We start from the raw sequence: 22,916 nt of genomic DNA on the forward strand, positions 1-22,916 counted from the left end.
AACTACAACTCTGGCTAGGAAGGTCGTAGAGAGCTCGTGAAGGATGCGTTGGATTTAGCGTCACCTAATTAGCATAATGGCGACCACTTCCTGGTTACAAAAATAAGAACTACAAAAAAATAAAGAACTACAACTCCGGCTAGGAAGGTCGTAGAGAGCTCTGGTTGGATGCGTTGGAATCAGCGTCACCTAATTAGCATAATGGCGGCCACTTCCTGGTTACAAAAATAAGAACTACAAAAAAATAAAGAACTACAACTCCGGCTAGGAAGGTCGTAGAGAGCTCGTGAAGGATGCGTTGGAATCAGCGTCACCTAATTAGCATAATGGCGGCCACTTCCTGGTTACAAAAATAAGAACTACAAAAAAATAAAGAACTACAACTCCGGCTAGGAAGGTCGTAGAGAGCTCGTGAAGGATGCGTTGGAATCAGCGTCACCTAATTAGCATAATGACGGCCACTTCCTGGTTACAAAAATAAGAACTACAAAAAAATAAAGAACTACAACTCTGGCTAGGAAGGTCGTAGAGAGCTCGTGAAGGATGCGTTGGATTTAGCGTCACCTAATTAGCTGGTGATGTCATGACACAGGTGATGTCATATTCGTGGTGCTATAAAGGTTTGTTTCTGCAGGTCCTCTTTAGTGGTTCATAAACTAAGATCACGTCAACCTCTGCAACCGTTCCCAACCTCGAACAGTGCAGACCTAGCTATCAAGTTCCACAACTTCCCTACTCATCGGGACTTCACTTACCAAGTTTGCCTTGGCCATCAACTATCCGCGAATAGATCCACATGTCTAACACCGATCCTGACAGTAACCACCTGTCCATAAAGTGACGTAGTAACCACCTGTCCATAAAGTGACGTAGTAACCACCTGTCCATAATACCTTCTTCTTCTGCTTTTTTTCCCTTCTCCATTCTTACTCACTGGAGATTGTGTATTAATCAAAAGAAATCACAAGTAATGCACTTTAGAAGTCCAGGTAGAGAGAGAAGTTGTTTTCAGTTCTGTATTGGTGACAAACAACTCGAGTTTACAGATAAGTATAAATACCTTGGTTTGTTTTTTGATGAATACATGTCGTTTTTCCATGGTGTTTCTGTTCTAGCAGACTCAGCAAGCAGGGGTATTATAGGTAAGACTAAAATGTTGAGAGATATGGGCTACTCTACTTATTCGAAATTGTATCAAACCTGTGTATGTCCTGTCTTAGATTATGTTTCGGGGGTTTGGGGTTTCAAAAGGTTTCAGTTGAATGAACGAGTTCAGAATCGAGCAATCAGATTCTACCTGGGACTTCATAAATATGCCCCCATTTTGGCAGCTAATGGAGATATGGGGTGGGACTCCTGTGAAATTAGGTGGAAGGCCAGTATGGTGGGTCTTTGGAACAGGCTGCTGGGTTTACCACCCAACAGGGTGGCTAGCCATATTTTCTTTTGGGATTTGTTTGTTGATGGGGAATGGGTCTGGTCTCTGAACTGTATGACTTACTACAGGAATGTGGTCTGGAAGATCATTATTTTCAAAGAAAAACTGTGAATGTGGAGGAGTTTAAAAATCGAATCCGGGTTAAATGTCTACAATCCTGGGCTGAAGAAATTTGGCAAAAGCCAAAATTAAGAACATATTGTTTATTTAAAAAAGATTATAAATGTGAAAAATATGTTTTGTGTAATTTGTCCAAAAGTCAGAGATCGCTCTGTGTGCACAGATAAGATGTGGCATCGTACCATTACATATTGAAACAGGAAGATACAGAGGGGTAGCTGAGGAGGATAGAATATGTGAATATTGTGAGTTGAATGAGGTGGAAATGAAATTAATTTCATTTTATATTGTCCTTTGTATCATGACTTGAGAGAAACAATGTTTAAAAGAGTCCATACTCCTGAGCTAAATATGATAGATAGTGAGAACGGAGTAATACTCGAATTTCTTTTTGATAATATTTTTGCATTCTCTGAATTTCTTTCTAAAGCGTGGGACAGGAGGAGAAGGTTGACGTATAACTGATAAAGTAGAGTTTATTTTTATTTATTTTTTGTTTTATTTTCGTATTCTCAGTGCAGGTATGTATGAATGTATATGTATGTATATGTATAGGCATATTATGTCTGCATGTATATATTCGAGGGCTCTATTCTCCCACAGGCCATCGGCGCTATTACGGGCCTTAACCGCAAAAAAACGTGCCTTGCGCCTGTTTCGGCAAGATAGCAATAGGCTTTAGGCTGCCAAATGCGCTTTAGGCCGAATGGGCGTGGCGCAGTCCCAAAGTGGGCGTGTCGGCGCTAAATACCAGCCTAGTGATATCTTGGGACCTGGCCTACATTTAGCGCTTTGCGCTTTTGTAAAGCAGGCCTATTCTGTGCCTTCACTGCTTCTTCTCTGTCACCCTTCTCTCTCTCTCTCTCTGAGTTCCCAGCATGCATTGTGTTTCTTCATTTCGCTACTAAATAGCCACCAAATGAGCCAAAATAGATATAAAAGGTAGTTCTAAATTAATGTGTAATGGTAACACAGCCTGCCATTGTCAACATTTCAATATTGGACCAAATAAAACCTCGAAATGAAAACACCACCCTATGTGAAACATATATGTCCTCCTGGGCCTATACAGTATATACCCCTTGTCGAGTTAACGTGATTTAGAGAAGTAACAGCGGAACGCGCTTCGGAACGCGCTTCTAATGGCATCTGCTATACTGTGATGTCCCTCCAATAACTTGGCCCTATTTCACATTTAGTTTTACAATAAAAACACATTTATGCAATGACTTGACATAATGTAGGGTATATTTATGTGCATCATCCTTCCTGCAGCAGGCGAGAGAAAATGATATCTTTCTGGACAAACTTTCACCAATCTAATAGGCTATATTTTTCTAGCTGATGCATAGAACATTATTTTCACTTTGATCTTGCTATAGTGTAGCGTATTTACATGCTTGCAGTATTGAAACTGCAGTTAGATTGGTTTGAGAAGCATAATAATATGGAATAATAGCCTATAATGCAGACAGACAGGCTGGATGAAGGGAGGGGGGGGGGCAGAGCGTTTGGCTTTCGTCTGGTTTTGCGGGATCACTGGAATTGGAGCTAAAAAGGCAAGCGTGCGATTCGTTTATTGCACTTATCCAATGAGCATGACGGTGCATAATTTTACGCCTAAAAGGCGTGGTTGTAATGCTTTGGGCTGCATCTAGCGCCAGCACGACGATATCAAGTGCGCCTTTCCACGCCCACTGCTTTGATCTGCGCCTGCCGCTCGGCCTAGAAACTGCGCCGATGCAACGATAGGGGCCTATAATTTGGGCTGCACTGAAAGCTTCTGGTTGGGTAACATACCAGAATGTTATGTTTTGTTAAATATTGAATGTTGATGTGTCTGATAATCCCATGTGGGATGGGTCATATAATTGTCCTGACACGAAAATAAAATATTCATTCATTCATTCATATTCATTCATTCTTACTCTATTCTGTAATGATTTGTTCATGCTGCCTTCACTATGATGCAGCAAGTCGAGTAAAAGGCCAGGCACAATTTATTTACCATCGTTTCTGAACACACCCTCCCTGTCAATCAGTGCTGCTAGATGTTCATATGTCCGCTCTACCTTTTGTTCATTGGGTTACGGGTAATAGTATTAACAATGTCCCTATAAATACACAACCACTACATTTGTAACAACAACAACAACAACACACATTTTAAGAAAGTGATACTTTATTACTTTATACAGTAGGTCCACTGGGGAAATTGACCAGTAACAGCAGCATAGCACTTGTGCTTTTTAACATACAGATACAAACTTTACGACATCAACAAAAAGTAGCCTCTGGCACAGCACACCACAGCATTGTAAGAACACCATGGAAAAAGTGCAATGTGTTAGCCCCAAGGTAAGCAGTGAACGAGGACAAGATAGGTCTAGTCAGACATGTGTCACTTTACAATAGCTAATAATAGTTACAACTTTTGAATCTTTATTGTTTCTTATAGATGGGATTAAACTGACAGTAAAAGCACTCAAGCTCCCACAATGCCTCTACAAATTACCTCTATTATAAGCTGCTGTTACAGTAAACACAGACAGCAGTCATACCGCAGATACCTTTGAAGAAACAACATGTGATAGAATACTTGTTGGATAGCTCAGCACAACAGAAGATCGGGTTAAATCAAAACATTGTTATGTGGAGATTACGGTGCAAATGTAATTTTACGCATATAAAAACTTTATTGATCATGTTTGGAAAGAATGATAATAAACCTATATTACAGTATAAAAATAATCGTAAATCTAAAAATTAAAAAAATATAGTAAATGGATTACATTACTGAGATTTAAGAAGTGGCATGCAGGGTAAAGTTTGTCTTTCACTTTGAGTCGAGTTAACATTTAGTCGATAACTGAGGAAAATTGTATTACACCATAATGTAAGATGATCCGCCTGTAAAAAGGTGTGTGTGTGTGTGTGTGTGTGTGTGTGTGTGTGTGTGTGTGTGTGTGTGTGTGTGTGTGTGTGTGTGTGTGTGTGTGTGTGTGTGTGTGTGTGCGTGCGCGCGCGCGCGTCTTTTTGGGTATGTGGGGGTAGGAGTTCTGAAGAGTTTGTGGTCCAACATGTCTTTCTGTAAGGGAGCGTGAGAAGGTGCTTCAGAAGTGGGTGTGTGCAGCCAGGGACCGAGTAAAAGACGATCACTGAAGCACACACACACACACACACACACACACACGCAGTGAGCTCACACTCATATTTGGAAGAGACTAATAGCCTACCTTCAACACTATTCATGCATGCAGCTATTAAATCTTTTGTCTAAATCTGTTGCTCAGCATGACAGAACAGAACTACCCTATAGTTGTCCCAAAGAAAACAGAAGATGAATGAGAGCAGGAATCCAGCCAGAAGCCCACAATGGAAAAACACATCTCCATTTCCCAGACTAATAATAGAGAGCCGCAGGGATGACGTATTTTTGTAGGCTGAATGCGGAAGTCCCGAACTTCCTCGTTCAACACTGTTTCTGTCTATGGGATTTTTGAATGGGTTTTTGGCACGATGCTTCAAATAAGGTCTCTGGGCAACGCAAGTTTAATCAAACGCGAACCAAGGTTCAGCGGGATAATCTTCACACATGAGGACCACTTTCATGAGTTTTGCAGCGTAAATGCGAGCCCTAGAAGTAAAAAGCTCGAGCTAAGCTAATCCAGAACTACACACTGTCGCATAGGCTTCCACGTCACGTCAGCACTCAACCTGGACTTTTGTTGATGTGTGCACTGATTACCCCGGGCTGAACGGGGCTGAACCAGGTGAGGGAAAGAGAATTTCCGTGTTCGTCCTTGTGTAGTCTCATTTAGTCGTTTGCTAGCTAGCCACCCTTTTAACGGCACATAAAAGCTTCAAAACTCATAAAAGTGGTCTTCATGTGTGAAGATGATGTTACTACCATCTGGTTCGCGTTTGATTAAGCCAGCGTTGCCCAGAGAGCTCATTAGAAGCATCGTGCCAAAAACCCATTCAAAACTCCCATAGGCGAAAACTGTGTTGAACCAGGGCTGTTAGCATCGATGATTTCCGGACTCGTTACTGCGGCTCTCTATTAGCCTGACCTCAATGCAGGCCCGGCGCCACGAGGGGGCCTAAGGGGGCTTAGCCCCCTCAGTTCAATTTTCAGCCCCCTCACTTGAATTTTTTTTTTTTTTTTTTTTTTTAAGAATAGTTAATCTATAAAGGCCAGTTAGGCAATGTTTGTACCTGACATGTTTAGGCTGCTGTTTCTGCAGTCTTCATCAAATTTGATCAGTTTAAGTTGATGTAGGCTACCCCCTGTAAACATAGCTCTGTTGTTTCAGAATTGGCAGGGAAGCGCTATTTGCTGTGCTTTGGCTGTCACAAGGTGTCAGAGATGTAGCTATTTATTAAATTTGAACCTATGAACCCTTGAACCTCTATTAATGCCTTAATCTGCTGCTGTGAAATAAATGTTTTATTTGATTTTGAATAGTAGTCTTTCTTGTGTTGTTATTGCACTTTTCAGAGGTTATTATGGTTAAAAAGTCCAGAAATAGGCATATCGTAAAACCTATGTTTTACGATATAAAAATATCGTAAAAAAAAAAAAAAAAATCAGGGGAAAAAAAAATCAGCCCCCTCGCCAGTTATAACAGCCCCCTCAGTCATTTCATCCTGGTGCCGGCCCTGCCTCAATGTCTAGGCGGGGGTCAAAGTTCAAGGTTTTGTGTGCTACCACTTGGGAGGAGAGGAGAGCTTTACAGTAAAAAGTATTGAATGGAGAAGAGTTGCTGCAGTCAGGACAAGGAGGCCATGATGATTTGTGATGGTGATGATTTGTGAGTGAAGTGTGTGGGCTGTGTACACTGAATAAGAGAAATATAAATGGCAACATGTTTCCTTTGCAAACAAGCTGGCAGCCAGAAGAGTGCGATGGCGATGATGATGATGGTGTTGATGATGATGATGACACGACAGGCAGTGGCAGACAGGGAGTGGACCAAAATGGCATGCATTGCACAACATCAGTAGTACTGGAATTAAGTGGTCTAAGTGGAGATTAAGTGAGTATTAACTAGGGGTGTCACGATACACTCAGTTCACGATACGATACGTATCACGATACTGGGTTCACGATAACGATACGATACGATACGATTTTAACAATATTTTTTTAAACTTGAATAATGACAATATATGACTGGAAAAGTAGTATTTTATTTGAAATGCACAAATACAAAACATGCTGTTGTGGGAAATTGTTATTACAATAACAACTAGAAAAAACATGAGATTGGAGATAAGGCTTATCTTGAAATAGAATGAGTTACACCGTCACTTAGATTTACTTTGAACTAAAAGGTTTCTCAGCAGTATAAATTCTCATTATGCATCTTCAGTTTTTCTTCAAACTCAAACAACAAGACTTTTCTTAGTCTATTTTTTATGCTTTAGTTTTTCCTGTCAAGTAAACAGTTTTGCCAGAAACTCAATTGAATGGTTTCTCTCCTGTATAACTTCTCATGTGTCTCTTCAGAGACTTGTTCAACTGAACTACTTTCCACACATTGAACTTCAACAAACAAAGACGTTTCTTAGTCTATTTTTGGAAAAAAAAAAAAAAAAAAAAATTTTTTTTTTTTTTTTTTTTTTGCGATATGAGATTTCATCTCAACGATACATATCGTGACGTTTTACTATCGCGAAATTTCGTGGGACGATATATTGTGACACCCCTAGTATTAACTAATGATTTGTTATTATTGTTATGATTTGTCTCTGCCAGGAGATCATGTGTTCGGTCAGTGAGAGAGAGTGTGTGTGTGTGTGTGTGTGTGTGTGTGTGTGTGTGTGTGTGTGTGTGTGTGTGTGCGTGTGTGTGCGTGTGCGTGCGTGCGTGCGTGTGTGTGTGTTATCTGCTGGTGTTTCCCGTAGGCGTTCCCTTCGCCGTTGGGTTTTGGCCATGGTTAGGTATAGTGGTGCCTGGCAGAGATCTGCACTCTACTGAGTGCACTTTTCTAGTTGGCTTATGTATTAAATTATTGGAGGGGATGAATACCCTCTATGGTGCAATGTAGCCTACCAAAGGCCTCTATAGACATTTGAAAATCAAAAAAGCTTACAAGGAGATTTGGACCATCTTAATTTGTCAAAATAATGCTAAATTACCTGGAATCCTCTCAAACAATAATAGACTATTAATATGAAGTGATCTACCTGCAATCAGATACTCTTAATTCAGTTTTTACACAAAGTTAAAAGGCTACACCTTTTTGAAATATTTGCAGGAAATGGATGATGATATTTTTCATTTGAAAGTTTTAGAGGGGAAATTGGCTTCATCGAGGCCAGAGGTTTTCAAAGTGGGAGCCGGAGGCGAGCCTCAGGGCCTCCCCAGGGGAACTTAACTTAAACTTAAAATAACTTAGCTGAAATACACATAGAATAGCCTAATGTGTTTGATTTGGTGAGAGAGATATAGCCTAGTTCAGAGATACAATTGTTTTTCCCAGAGCCAGAAACAAATAAATGATTTCAGACAGACTTTGAAATAATGTCAAACAGTAATATCAGGATATCTTGGCTCAATTGTAGAATGTCTATTATGAGATATCCAATGAAATAACATACCGTAATCATGATCCCATAGGCCAAGTTCAGGAAATGCCAACATTTGAATCTGGCGATCGGCTTGTTAAGTGGGACTGTCTCCCTGGCCAGCGTGTTCGACTTTGATATAATGAGTGTATAGAAGACCCGGGTTCGATTCCCCCCTGGCCAGCGTCAGCCACACAGGGGGGAAGGTGGAACCACTACATCAACCCGGGGAGACAGGAGAGCACGCTGGCCCTTGGCCATTGGGATTGTCCCTTTTAAAATAAAAAGATTGGGTTTGTAGCCCAACAATGGATACAAAGAAGCTAGCATTAAACTTTCAAATGTCATCTCTAGCCTATGCAAAAAAGATAGGTAGGCCTACATAAAGCTATTAATAGCTTCATGTAGGCTACCTATCATATTCTTAGTTATCTCACCCAAACTCACAATTGAAGGCAACCTAGTTATGTAGGCTGTGTTCTGCTTGTTTCCAACCAACTGTCAAAGGTCACAGTAAAACATAAAAAGAAACTGCAGGCAAATTGCTACGTATATGCCATCATCCCAGGCAGCTACACCAGCCTAAAAGGTTTGTGGATTCCCAGAGAAGCCCAAGTTGCCTGACCAGCTATTCAACCTGCGCGTGTGTGTGTGTGTGTGTGTGTGTGTGTGTGTGTGTGTGTGTGTGACCTGTGTTATTAAAACCTCCTCTAAGTGTTATATACACGTAAGAAGAAAACAATTATCCTCGAGTCGTGCCTTTGGATTATCAGTCTGATAGTCGCCTAACTAGATATTCAACCTGTCAAAAACGTCGCCTTCAAAGTGTCTATTAGTGCACACTCCCATAGAGGAGACTATTTATCTCCATACCAAACGTTGCCTGCTGGCACATGATGACGTGACCGCTGCCTTATAGTCTCACCCTCCAAACCCTATAAAAGGCCCCGCTGACTCGGCGTGAGACTTCTGTCATCTCCAACCGGGTCAACCACCGCCAGCCAGGGAATAGACTGCCATCATCCATCTCTCCAGCATCATGCCTACAGGTTCAGCCCTGTTGGCAGTTTGCAAACGGCCCAGCCCGAGCAGCCCCGGGCCGGGCGGCTCCAGCACCGCTGTCACCGGCGGGAGGCAGCTCCTCCGGTCCCGAGACAACCGACCACGACTGTCCTCCGCGCCCAGTGTGTACGGTGGCGCGGGGGGCCGCGGCACCCGCGTCTCCTCCCACAGCGGCTTCTCCTCAACTACTAGCCAGGTGGCGCTGTGCGACAATGAGAAGGGGACCATGCAGAACCTGAACGACCGCCTGGCCTCATACCTGGACAAGGTAACCTAACCACCATGGGGATGATGATGATCTATCCGCACAGTTTGAGTTTTAGTAGGCCAAGTGAAAATCTGTGGATGGGGAGGGAGTTAACCCTGATGGGTTAATTGATAGCCTATCTTTGCACCAGGGCCGGTTCCAGAACAAGATGACTAGGGATGCATCCTAGATAGGAAGGGGTGCACATGCACGGGCCGACCCGGGTGGCCGGCCGCCCGAAAAATTTGAGTTATTTTACTAAAAATAATGCATTTTACCATCATTTCAAGTAGAATGATACCAGCCAAGCAAGAATATTTTTCAAGTGCTTTACTGAAATATTTTGACCATATAATGATAATACAATTATCTCAGCCTTAAAAGGTTACATGTAGGTGCCAAAAAGCCATACATTCACATCAAAGAACAAAGAAAAACAACAATTATAATTCAAGTTTAAACAGTAAGTGAGCACCTGCAGCATTTATTTAAAAAAAAAAATAATCTTTTTACAGCTCTTTTTTCAATTTTTTCAACTGAGCATGCAGACAATTAAAATAAGGGTGCAATGCGTGCTTTTGCACCCCTGTAAAACCGGGCCTGCTTTGCACTCAGCTGCATGTCACTTTTATAAAGTAATTAGTAGGCCTATAGACAGTTTTAGCTTGACAACAATAACAACCGTCACAACCCACCTGAATATCCGGTTTACTTCCTGTATACATAGCTGTGCGCAGGCTGATATTCGGCTCATATTAAATGTTAACGTTAGGCCGTGTCTCCGACAGACACATTAACAAGGTAGCCTATTTCGGTCTTTATGTCTTGTAGTAGTTAGTAGTAGTTGTTGTTGATAGTTGCCATAACAACCACCCCTGTCGGAAAGACGTGCACACGCTGGGTAGGAAGCGTTGTTGTCCCAGTCCTGGAGGCGTGATTTCTATTCGCACATAGGTTACGCAATAACCACGCCCTGTGCCCGCCTACGCAGCGGTCAAGCACCGGGATTGGCCAGTCTTGTCTCTGCATAGGAGGGGCTGCATCCTTCAATGGGGGATTCATGTCCCTGCTTCTGACAGGGGAAGGCACCAGGACTGCTGCCTACATACTGTAACTGGACCCATTTGCAGGGGCTTAGCCTACTGTATCTGTTTGGTTTAGTTCAGTTTTGTCTTGTCTTGTCAAGTTTTGAATAGTGATCTGTTTATTAAGGACAATAAAACCTTTTCGAGTCGTTTGTTGGGGAAAGCCATAACAAAACTGCCTAGAGATCCATTGTGGGGGGTGAGAGAGAGGACAAGGCAGGAGAGAGAGAGGACAGGGAGAGAGAGGCAGGAGAGAGAAGACAAGGCAAGAGAGAGGGCAGGGCGGGAAAGAGGGAGGACAAGGCAGGAGAGAGACCCCCCCACACACTGTCTGACCTCCCCTCCAACCTGTCCCCCCCCCTGCCCGCTCCTCCCTCTAGCCCCCTGTCATGTCTCCCGTCCTCCCTCCAACAAAATTCCCTCCTCTGGCATCTATCCTTCCTCTCACCCTGTTCTCACTCAACTACCATCTCTGCAGGGACTGACCTGCAGAGGAGAGCAGGCACAGTCCCTGCAGAGATGGTGAGAGTGGTTGAGTGAGAACAGGGTGAAGGAAGGAGACCGGGAGATGGCAGAGGAGGGAGGGAGGGGTGGGGGGATGAGGGGGAGGAGGAGGGAGGGGTGGGGGATGGGGAGCAGGGTGAAGGAAGGAGGCCAGGAGATGGCAGAGGAGGGAGGGGTGGGGGGATAGGATGAGGGAGGGGGGGGGAGAGGGAGGATGGGATGAGGGAAGGAAGCCAGGAGATGGCAGAGGGGAGAACAGGGTGAAGGAAGCAAGCCAGGAGATGGCGGGGGAGGGAGGGGATGGGGGGAGGGAGGGGTGGGGAGACGACTTCAAATCCCCTGCAGGAATCGCACCTGCACTTTTCCACATACAATGCGGTTGTTAAGGTGACCGCCTTAACCCCTAGACCATCAGCCTAGGTAACTTACAATGGATCTCCAGGCAGTTTTGTTATGGCTTTCCCAATGAAAGACTTGAAAAGGTTTTAGTGTCCGTACCGGGATTCAAACCACAAACCTTTGGCTTGGAAGGCATGGTCTTTCACCAATGGACTACAGCCCAACTCAAACACACAGAACATGCAGCAAGTCAAATAGATGTGGTTAAGATTAGGGTTTTCTTATCTATGTATATATATATCTTATATATATATTTTTTTATATTTTGTTTTCAATTATTAATATTATTATTTTCACATTTACTAATCATTAACCACTCTATTCAGGAATTGACCGACTAATCAGCAACTATCTAATGATTAACTAATATATTCACGAACTGACATGTATTAATCATTAAAGAAACAGTTAACTACTCTGATGGGATGGATGAATCTGCCAGTGCCACGTCCTGTGTTTGTGTGTACAGGTGCGCTCCCTGGAGGCAGCCAATAAGACGTCCTGTGTTTGTGTGTACAGGTGCGCTCCCTGGAGGCAGCCAATAAGAAGCTGGAGCTGCAGATCAGAGAGTTCTGTGAGAAGAAAAGTCCCGTCGACAGCAGGGACCTCACTGTCTACTTTGACAACATCGCTGACCTCCAGGCTCAAGTAGGCTACGTACTACATAGGCTATTTTATTTTGAAAGTCCAATAAAATAATATTGCCTCTGTTGTCTGATGGGACACACATTCTGGTCCAGACAGTGCCTGAAATCCTCAATAGTCCAGCTGTTGTCTACTTTATTTCAGGCAGGTCATTTTCTTCTTATGATGCTCCAAACAAATTGTGTTTGATGAAAGATCCAAGGAACATAAGTCACATAGTGTCCTGTCAAAGGTCACAACAACTGCTAAACCTTTGAACGATCCCTCATGTCCCACCCCAACATCCTGTTTCAACAGGAAATCCATCAAATCCAGGAAGTAAATATGCGATTTCAATGGGTCTTTAATGTCTATCATCTAGAAGCCTATAATCAACATTAACTGCACTTACTGTAATGAAAATGTTAACCGATTGTGGTTACAACCCTAAGAGGATCACTTTTCAACTCAACTAGGCGTAGCCCTGTATCATGTATCTGTACAGGAATATAGCCTAATATAAGTATAGATGATTTGATCATGAATGATTTTCTCTCTCCTTTAGATCCTGAGGAGCTTGACAGAAAAACATCAGCTGACAGTGCAGCTGGACAACGCCAGACTGGCTGCGGATGACTTCAATATGAAGTAGCTTTGTTATTATAGTCTTCTTGTCGCTTGCATTTCATTTCACACGGATACAAAAAATACAAACACTTGCTACACCCCTCATCATCCCATTATGATAATATGACCACAAAATATCTTCAATACATTTAGAAAAAAGGTCATTTCCTGGAACTATTGATATATGTGTGTAACACTTTTCTTTACAAAGTCACAAAAGTGTGAAGTACAGTACAGTACAGTACAGTACAGTACAGTACAGTGGGAGTTATAGTAAACAACACTTAGGCTATAGCCTCTGTGACTCCTTCCCTCTGTAGATTTGAGGCTGAGCTGAACATGCGTGTGATGGTGGAGGCCGACACAGCCCGCCTGCGCAGCGCCTTGGACTGCCTGACTCTGACACGCAGCGACCTGGAGCTCCAGATAGAAAGTCTGACAGAGGAGCTGGTGTTTGTCAGGAAGAACCACGAGGAGGTGAGAACTGTGTTCCACCCAGAGGCATGTCTCTGTTTTAACATCATTCTCTGAATAAGGGTGGGAAGAGATGACACGCCAGGAGGGCCGGCTTCGCACAGCTCCTCTCTCACTAACAAGTGCAATGGCGCCACCTGGTGGACGATGGCTCTCATGACTCTTCCAACCCTCGGAAGGGCCGGAGTTCAGTGTCCCTGTTCCCTGTTGCAGGAGATGCAGCTGTTGCGGGTCCAGCAGACCGGTGGTGTGAACGTGGAGGTGGACTGCGCCGACTCTGCCGACCTGACAAAGACCCTGCAGGAGATCAGGGAGCGGTATGAGGCAGTGGTGAAGAAGAACCAGCAGGAGGTGGAGAAATGGTTCCAAAATAAGGTGAGATTGGGAATGTGTGTGCTCAAAATGTTAGTTACACCAAAAATTATGCTGAAAATATGCTGAAAAAATTAACGTGTGTGTGTGTGTGTGTGTGTGTGTGTGTGTGTGTGTGTGTGTGTGTGTGTGTGGTGTGTGTGTGTGTGTGTGTGTGTGTGTGTGTGTGTGTGTGTGTGCGCGTGCGCGTGCGTGCGTGCGTGTAAGGTGGACAATTTGCAGACCCAGATCAGCACCAGCACCACAGAGGTGAAGACCACCCATACAGAGCTGTCAGAACTGAAGAGGACTTACCAGAGTTTGGAAATCGAGCTCCAAGCCCTGCTGTCCCAGGTGGGCCACATTCTCTCACATAAACCAGTTCCAACAACGTGAAAGGTGTCACATACAGGCCATTTACACCTGGCATTAACATGCGTTTTCTGCCATCAGATTGCAATCAGATTGTGCTTGACCACATTAGCCTGATTTCATTTACACCTGGCGTTAACATGCGTTTTGGGTGATCAGATTGCAATCTGATTGCAATTTGATCACCCAAAATGGTTGTCCTCTCAATCCGCATACAGTTCCTGTATCCAGATTGAGAGGACACATTGCATTTACACTTGTGTTCAATGTGTACACAATGCGTCCCTGACCACCTCCGGAGGTGGTTTGGCCAATCAGATTGCAATACATCTTCAATGTGTCTTGGGGGCGTTTACACCTGTACTTTCAAGTGGCCAAGCACAATCTGATTGCAATCCGATGGCAGAAAACGCATGTTAACGCCAGGTGTAAATGCCCTCATATATTGCCTGAAGCAGGCTTTATTACCAGTTAATATCAATTAACATGCAATTCCGAAGCACTAAACAAGTAGCCACGAAACAAACCGGATGGTTTTAACCAGGCTACCAAGCAGGGTGTGTAACAACCAGCTGATTAAGAAGATATAATAATATAATATATATTTTTCTGAGAAGCATGTACTGTAGCAGCAGTGGTTCTCAAAGTTGGGTCCAGGGGTGGGGGGTGGAGGGTTCCAAGTTGGGCCCCAGAAAAATGTATTTTCTCTATAATTCCATCCTTAAAGGGATAGTTCAGATTTTTGGAACCCTAGCCCTATTTGCTACTTACCAATGATGGTGTTGATTGGTAGATACATTTGTCAACACAATCTGCTGTTCCTCATACTAGCTCCAGATAGTTAGCCGCAAACCAATGCAAGGTCAATGGGGTCATGCTCCTGTCTGTGCCAGCTGACTGAGGCTCACTGAAAATGACTTTGTGTGCACTGTGGAGGGAATTTCATTATATTCATAATGATTCAGAACAGCGTGGATTGTGCTGAGAAAGGAATCTACCAATCAACATAATCATTTAAGTAACACAATGACATAATGTATGATTATTTTTGTCATGGGTTTCATACACTTTCTGTAATAAAAGATCTAAAAGCAAACATCTTATCAGATGGGGGACCCTGGGACAAAATCTTATGGGCCCGTGGAAGAAGCATCACTGAGAACCTGTGCAGATACACCATGTAAACAATCCCACCATTATGCAGAAAACACGTGCACCCTCAATTTCTCCCACTTGTCCTGCAGAAACAATGCATGGAGCAGAGCTTGGCATATGCTGTGGGTCGATACAGCGCACAGCTCAGCCAGCTGCAGCTGCAAATCCACACGTTGGAGGCAGAGCTGCAGCAGTTGACCATCAGCGTGAAGCAGCAAGCCACAGATTACGAGTTCCTCCTGGACATCAAGATGAGGCTGGAGCTGGAGATCGCAGAGTACAGGAGACTGCTGGGGGAAGAGACGTGTGAAAAGTGAGCCGAAGCATAATGATCAGCACTTTTTTTCATAAAGCCTTTGCCTTTCAATGACTTTCATTACTATTATTGCTTGCTCTTTCCAAAGGGCCGTGATCATCAGCCAGGAGAAGGTTGTCAAGAAGGTGGTGGAGAAGGTGGAGAAGAAGGTCGTGGAGGTGGAGGAGAAGGTGGAAGGTGAGAAACACTATACTACAAAAATGTATAGCACAAAATATTTTTACTAGATGAAGATAATATTCTCAAGTGATTTTAATTACTCAATTACTCAAGTGATCTCCATCCATCCATTCATCCATCTAATGTTCTAATCTCACAATAACTCGCCGTTAGTGTGCTACCACAGTCTCTGTATTCACATGATTAACTGTGCTTGTTCTGCATCTCTACAGAGCACAAACCCCACATCCAGAGGCGGGTGAAGATCATTGTGGAGGAGGTTGTCGATGGAAAGGTGGTGTCTACCAAAGTCGATACCCAAGTGGAGGAGATTCAGTAAAACTGCATTTCACTTTTTTACGTTTTTTTATAGGTGATTTGGCAACTGACGTATGATTTCCTATTAAATACAGTTATTGGCTTGTCATTTTAAGTTGGCTATATGCTATACAAGGCACATAACCCCCCCAAAAAATCTAAATCACACTATAAAGCAAGGAATATCTGTGAGTGAGTGAGTGAGTGAGTGAGTGAGTGAGTGAGTGAGTGAGTGAGTGAGTGAGGGAGTGAGTGAGTACGGTATGTGAGTGAGTGAGTATGTGTGTGTCCTTCGCAAATCCTGAGAACCGTTTGTCCGATCTACTTGACACTTGGCGGATGTATTGCTGGGGGCCCAAGGACATGCAGTGTCGGATGTTCAATATTAATTAAGAAAACTTTGTATAAAGCGAACAGTGCAGCACCGGCACTGAACTGGTATTTTTAACAAGCACTTTTGCCTCTTAAAGGGATACTGTACCTTAGGGCTGTCACTTTTCATTCGAAATTCGAATGCAACTTCGAATGTGGGGGAGGGGTTCGTGTTCGATATGTAAATTGACTGTTCGATTTTTTTTTTTTTTTTTTTATGAACCAAAATTAACCAACTGCTGCTTGCTGGTAATGTTAATCCCATGTCAGAAAAAGTCTCCAGATTTGTCGCGTTAGTCTCTGAGAAAGATTGTCTCCAGGGTCTGAAAAGTTGTCTCGAGTTGGATGCAGCCAAGTTTGTGAGGCAGTGTTGTGACTGTGAGCGTCCAAGCTAACACGTCGGGCTGATGCCCGGTGGCCTGGACTGAAAAAAAAAATAATAATAATAATTAATTAACCAAAAAACTTTGAATATATTCGAACGAATTTCGGGCAATTAAAGTTCGTTCGAACTTTATTTTGGGAAAAAGTGACAGCCCTACTGTACCTTGACTTTTTTGTTTCAGTTGTGTAGCTTGCAGCTAGTGGTGATCCTTCAATGATGGATGCTGGCTTTAAGTGTGGGGCCAAAATCTGAAAAAGAAAAAGAAAAAAAACATCATAATAATAATGATGAAGTTGCACATGTGTGTCACTAGCGCAAATGTGTACGTTTTTTGTATGTACACTATGCAGGTGTTGTATAAGTGCCAAGATATTGCCTACAAAGCCAATTTGATGATGTTTAAAAACAATAGCAACATAAAGTCATTATACATGCATAAACGATGCAAGACATTTGTAGTCAACATACACATATCAGCTTCTTAATTTTTCACATATAGGTTCTTAGATCTTGGCTCCATACTATCAAGCCAGTTTAGGTAAATTCCTAACTAAAATGTAATTTGTCAAGCTATCGCTTAATGAAAGCATACCTTTATTTCTATCCCTTTTTGCATGCACCTATAAGTTAGACTGGTGTTTCATATATTCTTCCTGCTGATGGAGATCCTGGCAAAATGCAACAATATACATGGGAAATAAAACACTGTTTCTAAGTACTGTACATTTTGCAAGTATTCCCACTGAAGACCACCAGGTGTCACCTTTCTCTTTTCCACACTCCACAAGTGGTGCCCAGGCACAACTTTGGGGGATAGAAGTTATAGTATGATCTCATTTCGCTTAAGTGGAAACAGACTGCTGTTGCATAAGAGACCTTAAGAAACCTGGCTATATTTATCTCGATTGTGCATTCACAGGACCAGAAGCAAGGCTAAACTGCATAAAATGCAGGGACAGTATTGATTTCACACATATTGCAGAAAATATCCCATTCACTATAGTAGGCGTTCCCAAACTTGGGGTCGCATACAATTCAAATGGGGTCACCTTAAATTATTAGTAATTGATAAATACAAATATGATACAAATGCCACACACAATTTAAAACAAGTGAACGTATCCTACGTTTTCACAAAAACGTCAGCTAAATAACAAAATGTAAATTATCATGGATAGAGCCATAACCCTGAGGTGGCCTGTTCAGCGATATGCTGCAGGAACTGCAGCTGAAGGCATATTAGTGGGGTCTGTGTTAACCAGATATAGCCCATATTTGTAGCCTACTTATCTCTTTTTTTGATTTTCATCATTCATTGTTTCATTTTCTCATTGTTTGTTCAGCGTTAATTTGCAGCCTTGTAAATACAAGCTCACCTGGCTGTACATATCCTGCACTGGGAAATTAAAATCCTCATTTTGTGCACTATGGCTGATCTTGGCTATTCTGCCTCTGGCTGCCATCCACAATAATATAGATGAAATAGCCTACATGATCAAAAACAATTTCATTTGACCAGAAAACTGTCTGTGTTTTGAATGTGTGGGGCCACTAGAGTTTTGTGGCAACAAAGTGCACAAGCCAGTAAAGTTTGGGAACCCCTGCATTATTGTGTGTGACACTAAATATGCTTTACATTGAAACATACAGAAAAGAAAGATTTATCTACAGAGGATACTGTGTCCTAAATGTTACACAATCAAGCCTTTGTTTGGACTGGAGTGAGAAGATTGTCGCGTGCTCACTGAAGCGTTTAATATTTGTAATGTCTCAAAACCTGCTTCTGTCAGGTCTGGTGTGCACAGTCACCACAGGCTTCTGGGATCTGCATGAAACCAAGACAGTCCTGGAAAACGTGGTTGAGCAAAAATAGTAGATGAAAAAAAGAAGCTAATAAGAGGTGTATGTTGTGTTTCTTTTAATGCTTGACTGAAAAAAAAGTGTTGCTATTTATCATAATTACACTTTAAATGTAATTAATCACATTAATCATACAAGTATGAGTCATCCTGTCAGCAATTGTATCTGTCTGTCCAACTCAAAGAGAAAAAGATATATCAGACTGCCTTGAAACATTACATTGTTCTAAATGAAAAATAGAAAAAGATCTATCTGGTTGGGGCTCATACATATGTCCAAACATGCACTATAAATAGAAGAGCAATTTCATAATTAATTTAGAGATTAAACTATATAAAACTATGCATTCCCATTTGTCCATTTGACATTCCGCAAGACCTTCACCACCCACTTTCTCACTTGACCACGTGGCACCATAACATCCCATTTCAAATTGAAAACCTCACGTCAAATTCACTCTCCTAGTGTCAAAATTCATGCCTAATTGTAAAAACAAAAGTTGTCACACAAAAGACAATATTGTGGCACTGTACACACTGTAGGTAGAAGTTTAGTTTTTGTTTCAAAGAAACAGCAGAGGTCGTATTTACACTGTATAGATGTTTTATTCAAAGAAACAGCAGAGACACAGTAGGTCGTATTACTTTGTGAGGCTGTTTAATCTTACACTTCAAAGTAATTCTGCTACATGAAGACATGAAGAGCAGCTCATTAAATGTGTGCAGCATCTAGACTCCCCTATCATTACATTAAATGTGACTGACTGTATGGCCATTTTATTGCGTCTTGCGAATTAAAATTAGTACCTTTATCATCTTATTAAAATTAATTTTATTTTTGCACAATTCTCAATCCAGTATTTTCTCCTGGAAATTTCCAGACCTCTCCATGCAACTGAAGAGCAGATATACAGTATTCTATGAATTATGCCTGGTTGAACAGGGTGTGGCAGTTGGCTGCAGGGTATAACCATATGCAGCAGAAACCAGTCTTGGCCTGGAGTAGAAAAAAACACAAAGGTAAGGTGTGTCACAAAACCTGATGCTAGCAATGACTCATCGTAATGTAGCTCGCAGTTCATCGCCTTGGTGTGGTGGTAACATCACAGGTGAGAGAGAGAGAGAGAGGAGAGAGAGAGAGAGAGTGTGTGTGTGTGTGTGTGTGTGTGTGTGTGAGAGAGAGAGAGAGTGTTGTGTGTGTGTGTGTGTGTGTGTGTGTGTGTGTGTGTGTGTGTGTGTGTGTGTGTGTGTGTGTGTGTGTGTGTGTGTGTGTGTGAGAGCGAGAGAGTGTTTTATGGTGCGTTTTTCCCTGACATGAGAGATAGCCTACACACCCAGGTAAAACCGCAGGCTATACTTCATGTCACAGCAGCAGCCACATTTCTAACATACTGTACTCCTCTGCTCTCCCCATCTTTTTTATCATGATCTGCTGTTGTTCGTCTCTGCAAGCCAAGGCTCTCTGAACTTAGGAAGTACCTCATTCATTACCTCCTCATTCAGGAGTCTTTCACATGAAAAATGGATGGGTGATAAGAGCTAAAGTGCTGGAAAGAAAAGTAATTTGGAGAAAGCCCATTAAGTTGCAGTGCAGGTACATACTGCAGAACTCCCACGTGTGCATATCATCCACTCTATCCTTGACATAAATGAGATTCATATCTTGACACTAATGCCTGCAGGCAGTGCCTACCTGAGTCTTGAATGTTTGGACACTTCTGAAATGGTATGATTTTTTTTTTTTTTTTTTTTTTTATTAATGAGTACTACATAAACTAAGGTTCAGTCATATACTAGTCTCGATTGCCAGACTCTCCCAGTCATATACCTTCCTTTGAACCAAAGTCACAAATCCAAAGGACAAGACACTGCCTTGTTGTCTCAAGGGAGGAAACACATACCATGTCAATCAGTCAACTCAGTCGAAACCAAAGCGAAACCTTTGGCGTTTCAAAACTGGTTTACCTTGACTTTTGATTGTCACAGCAGAATAGTACATAAGGGACATAATGATCATGTACTGTATGAGGAATGATGTTTAACTTCTTACCTAACACTGAATTAAAAAATAAATACTATTTATAAAATGTAGTTTGACTACATTTAACCACATTGACAGTGAGCCACAACTTGCAAGACAGTTTGGAGTTCAGTGAGACCAAATCAATGCAAACGGCATAAAGTGAAGTCAAGAGGAAATGTGAGACACAGATGGCAATGCAAAAACAATAATACTCTATATGAAATGAAGTTCCACTTTAAAAGTCTGTCAACAAGAAAGGGGCTGACTGTAAACAGAGAGCCATGCATTTGAAGTATGATACAGTAAGTATTTGTGTTCTAGTATCAGTAAGCTGTTAGGGATGCAAGGTCAGCATTTTTTCATCAGAGTCGTCGTCGTAAATCCAGTTTCATGGCCTCTGCACTTGACCTCTCCCTTACGTAAAGTTGTCAAACTTCCACGAGGGAAGTGTGGAGAGCGCCCCCTTCCCTCATACAAGACTCAGATCTCTCACTTTTTGCCTGGCATATATATTGTATTTTCATTCTGTTTTTGTGATATTTCAGAAAATTCTCCTAGGCTGAAGTATTTTGCATCCGTATGAGCCCTACTTTGATACAGTTGGTTTGAGCTTATTCTCTGGGAAAATGTACTGAGCTCCCTTAATCCTCACTAATCCTAATGTCAGCACAGCTCTATCTGTATCGTTGCCTGAAAGCTTCAACACAACTGATCTCTTTTAACAACCACACTTTTTGGTGAGAAATTCAGGTTTTCACATCACAGTCACTACTCTGTCTGTAGGCCTCACTGCATTAGTACCATTTTCTCAGCTTATGTTGAGCCATTTTACCACACCAAGACATCAGTCATGTTTGAAATCCTGTTTGGAATTTGACCATTTCTGCATATTTGAGGAGAGTCTAATCATTGCTGCCTCTCCACTTTGGTATTTTGGTGCAGCTGTGTACTCATGGGGTGTCAAACTCATTTGAGTTCACGGGCCACATGGGATCCAATTTGGTCTCATGTGGGCCAGATAAAGAACATCGATACATAATGACCTACAGTATAAATAACAACACCTCCAATTTTCCCCGTTTCTTTTAGTGTAAAGAATTACACCTAAAGTTACATTTTAAGAATACGGTTTCACATAGGGTTATCTCAGCTACCATAGGCCTATCCTACCAAATATACTGTTTGTAACTGTGCATTACAAATTACGGCAACTGTGCAATTCTCTATGCTCAAAGGTAAGTAAAATAGATGACTATTTAGTCAGGAATACAGAAAATGTAATATTGTAACTTGCTCCTGAAACCTGGTAGCTCTTAGCCTTCACAAGTGCATCAAATTTAGGTGTCAAATCCTGAGCTTGAAAAATTGGATCGAAGGATTTCTCAGTAGAATTATCACACGTTGCTGCAAAGTCATCCTGTGGGCCAGATTGGACCATTTAGCGGGCCGGTTCTGGCCCCCGGGCCGTATGTTTGACACCCCTGCTGTACCCCCCCCCCCCCCCCCCCGAACAATGAACTCTGACTGTTTCACACAACACTCTGGACTCACTGTTTACATGCACTTCTGAACAGTCACTAACTCTGATGCCTTCATAGAATAATGTATTATTTATTGTATGTATTTATTATTTGGGCCGATGCACTTTACCTGGTGTTGCACTGTACGTCTCAGGGAGATGCTTGTCTATATCTCGTTGTTGGAGCAATTTAACAATGACAATAAATATACTTGAACTTGAATGGTGCTGCTGCCATCGATGCAGGACTTGCTGGTCCTGCTCTGCTGACTCTGCTAACCACTCAGCCTGCCTTTACCCAGCTGACAAATACGGATGGCTGCATCTTCTAGAATTGTGGAAGTGAGTGAATTAACTTCTTTACACAAAGGAAGCTGGGGAAGCTTTGATTTTAATCCTCCCTCTGGCTTTTCATACTGTACATCACACCACTTTGACAGACAGCAGATATTATTTATAAGGTCCTCAGGGCTCGATTTTAGGCCCTATATATGTTTGTCTCTCATCGTGCTCTTGCACATGCTTCCTCTTGTGCAGACAAATACGCTTGAATCTTTTAAAAGCGGTGCCACAGCTAAACAAATAGATAAGTGCACTTATTGAGCTATTTGGCACCTGATTGACTGTTTTAACTGCCATGCAAATTGGGCAGCCGCTAGGTGTTATCAGAGGCTTGGATCACACTTGAAACATTGCACCAAGTTTAATTAAATGATGAGATGTTTTATGTCCTTGTTCCTATACAGTATTTGTTCCTATTTTTGTTTTTGTTTACAGATAGGCCTAAATACAAATTAGGTTTCATTCCATTTCACTGAAGGCCATTTTACCCCCCGCTCGCTCGCCCCCAAAAAAGACGCCTACTACTAGACCTGTAATCATATTTGATATGTTCAACTTTCCAACTGCAGTGAAAGTCATACCTTTGTACTCT

The 22,916-nt window shown here is 42.2% G+C and overlaps 1 protein-coding gene across 1 annotated transcript; it reads left to right on the plus strand.

Annotated features, from left to right (window-relative positions):
- The first annotated feature begins 6,474 nt into the window (after nucleotides 1–6,474).
- krt99 (keratin 99) lies at nucleotides 6,475–15,933 on the plus strand. The gene is made up of 10 exons (XM_083655598.1): nucleotides 6,475–6,597; nucleotides 9,076–9,461; nucleotides 11,948–12,076; nucleotides 12,618–12,700; nucleotides 13,000–13,156; nucleotides 13,367–13,528; nucleotides 13,733–13,858; nucleotides 15,121–15,344; nucleotides 15,436–15,524; nucleotides 15,740–15,933. The coding sequence occupies exons 2-10, from the start codon at nucleotides 9,171–9,173 to the stop codon at nucleotides 15,844–15,846; spliced, it is 1,368 nt and encodes a 455-aa protein (XP_083511724.1). The 5' UTR covers nucleotides 6,475–6,597; nucleotides 9,076–9,170; the 3' UTR covers nucleotides 15,847–15,933.
- Nucleotides 15,934–22,916: the final 6,983 nt, after the last annotated feature.

This window comes from Poromitra crassiceps (genome assembly GCF_964638095.1).
Source record: "Poromitra crassiceps genome assembly, chromosome: 19".
Lineage (NCBI taxonomy): Eukaryota > Metazoa > Chordata > Actinopteri > Beryciformes > Melamphaidae > Poromitra > Poromitra crassiceps.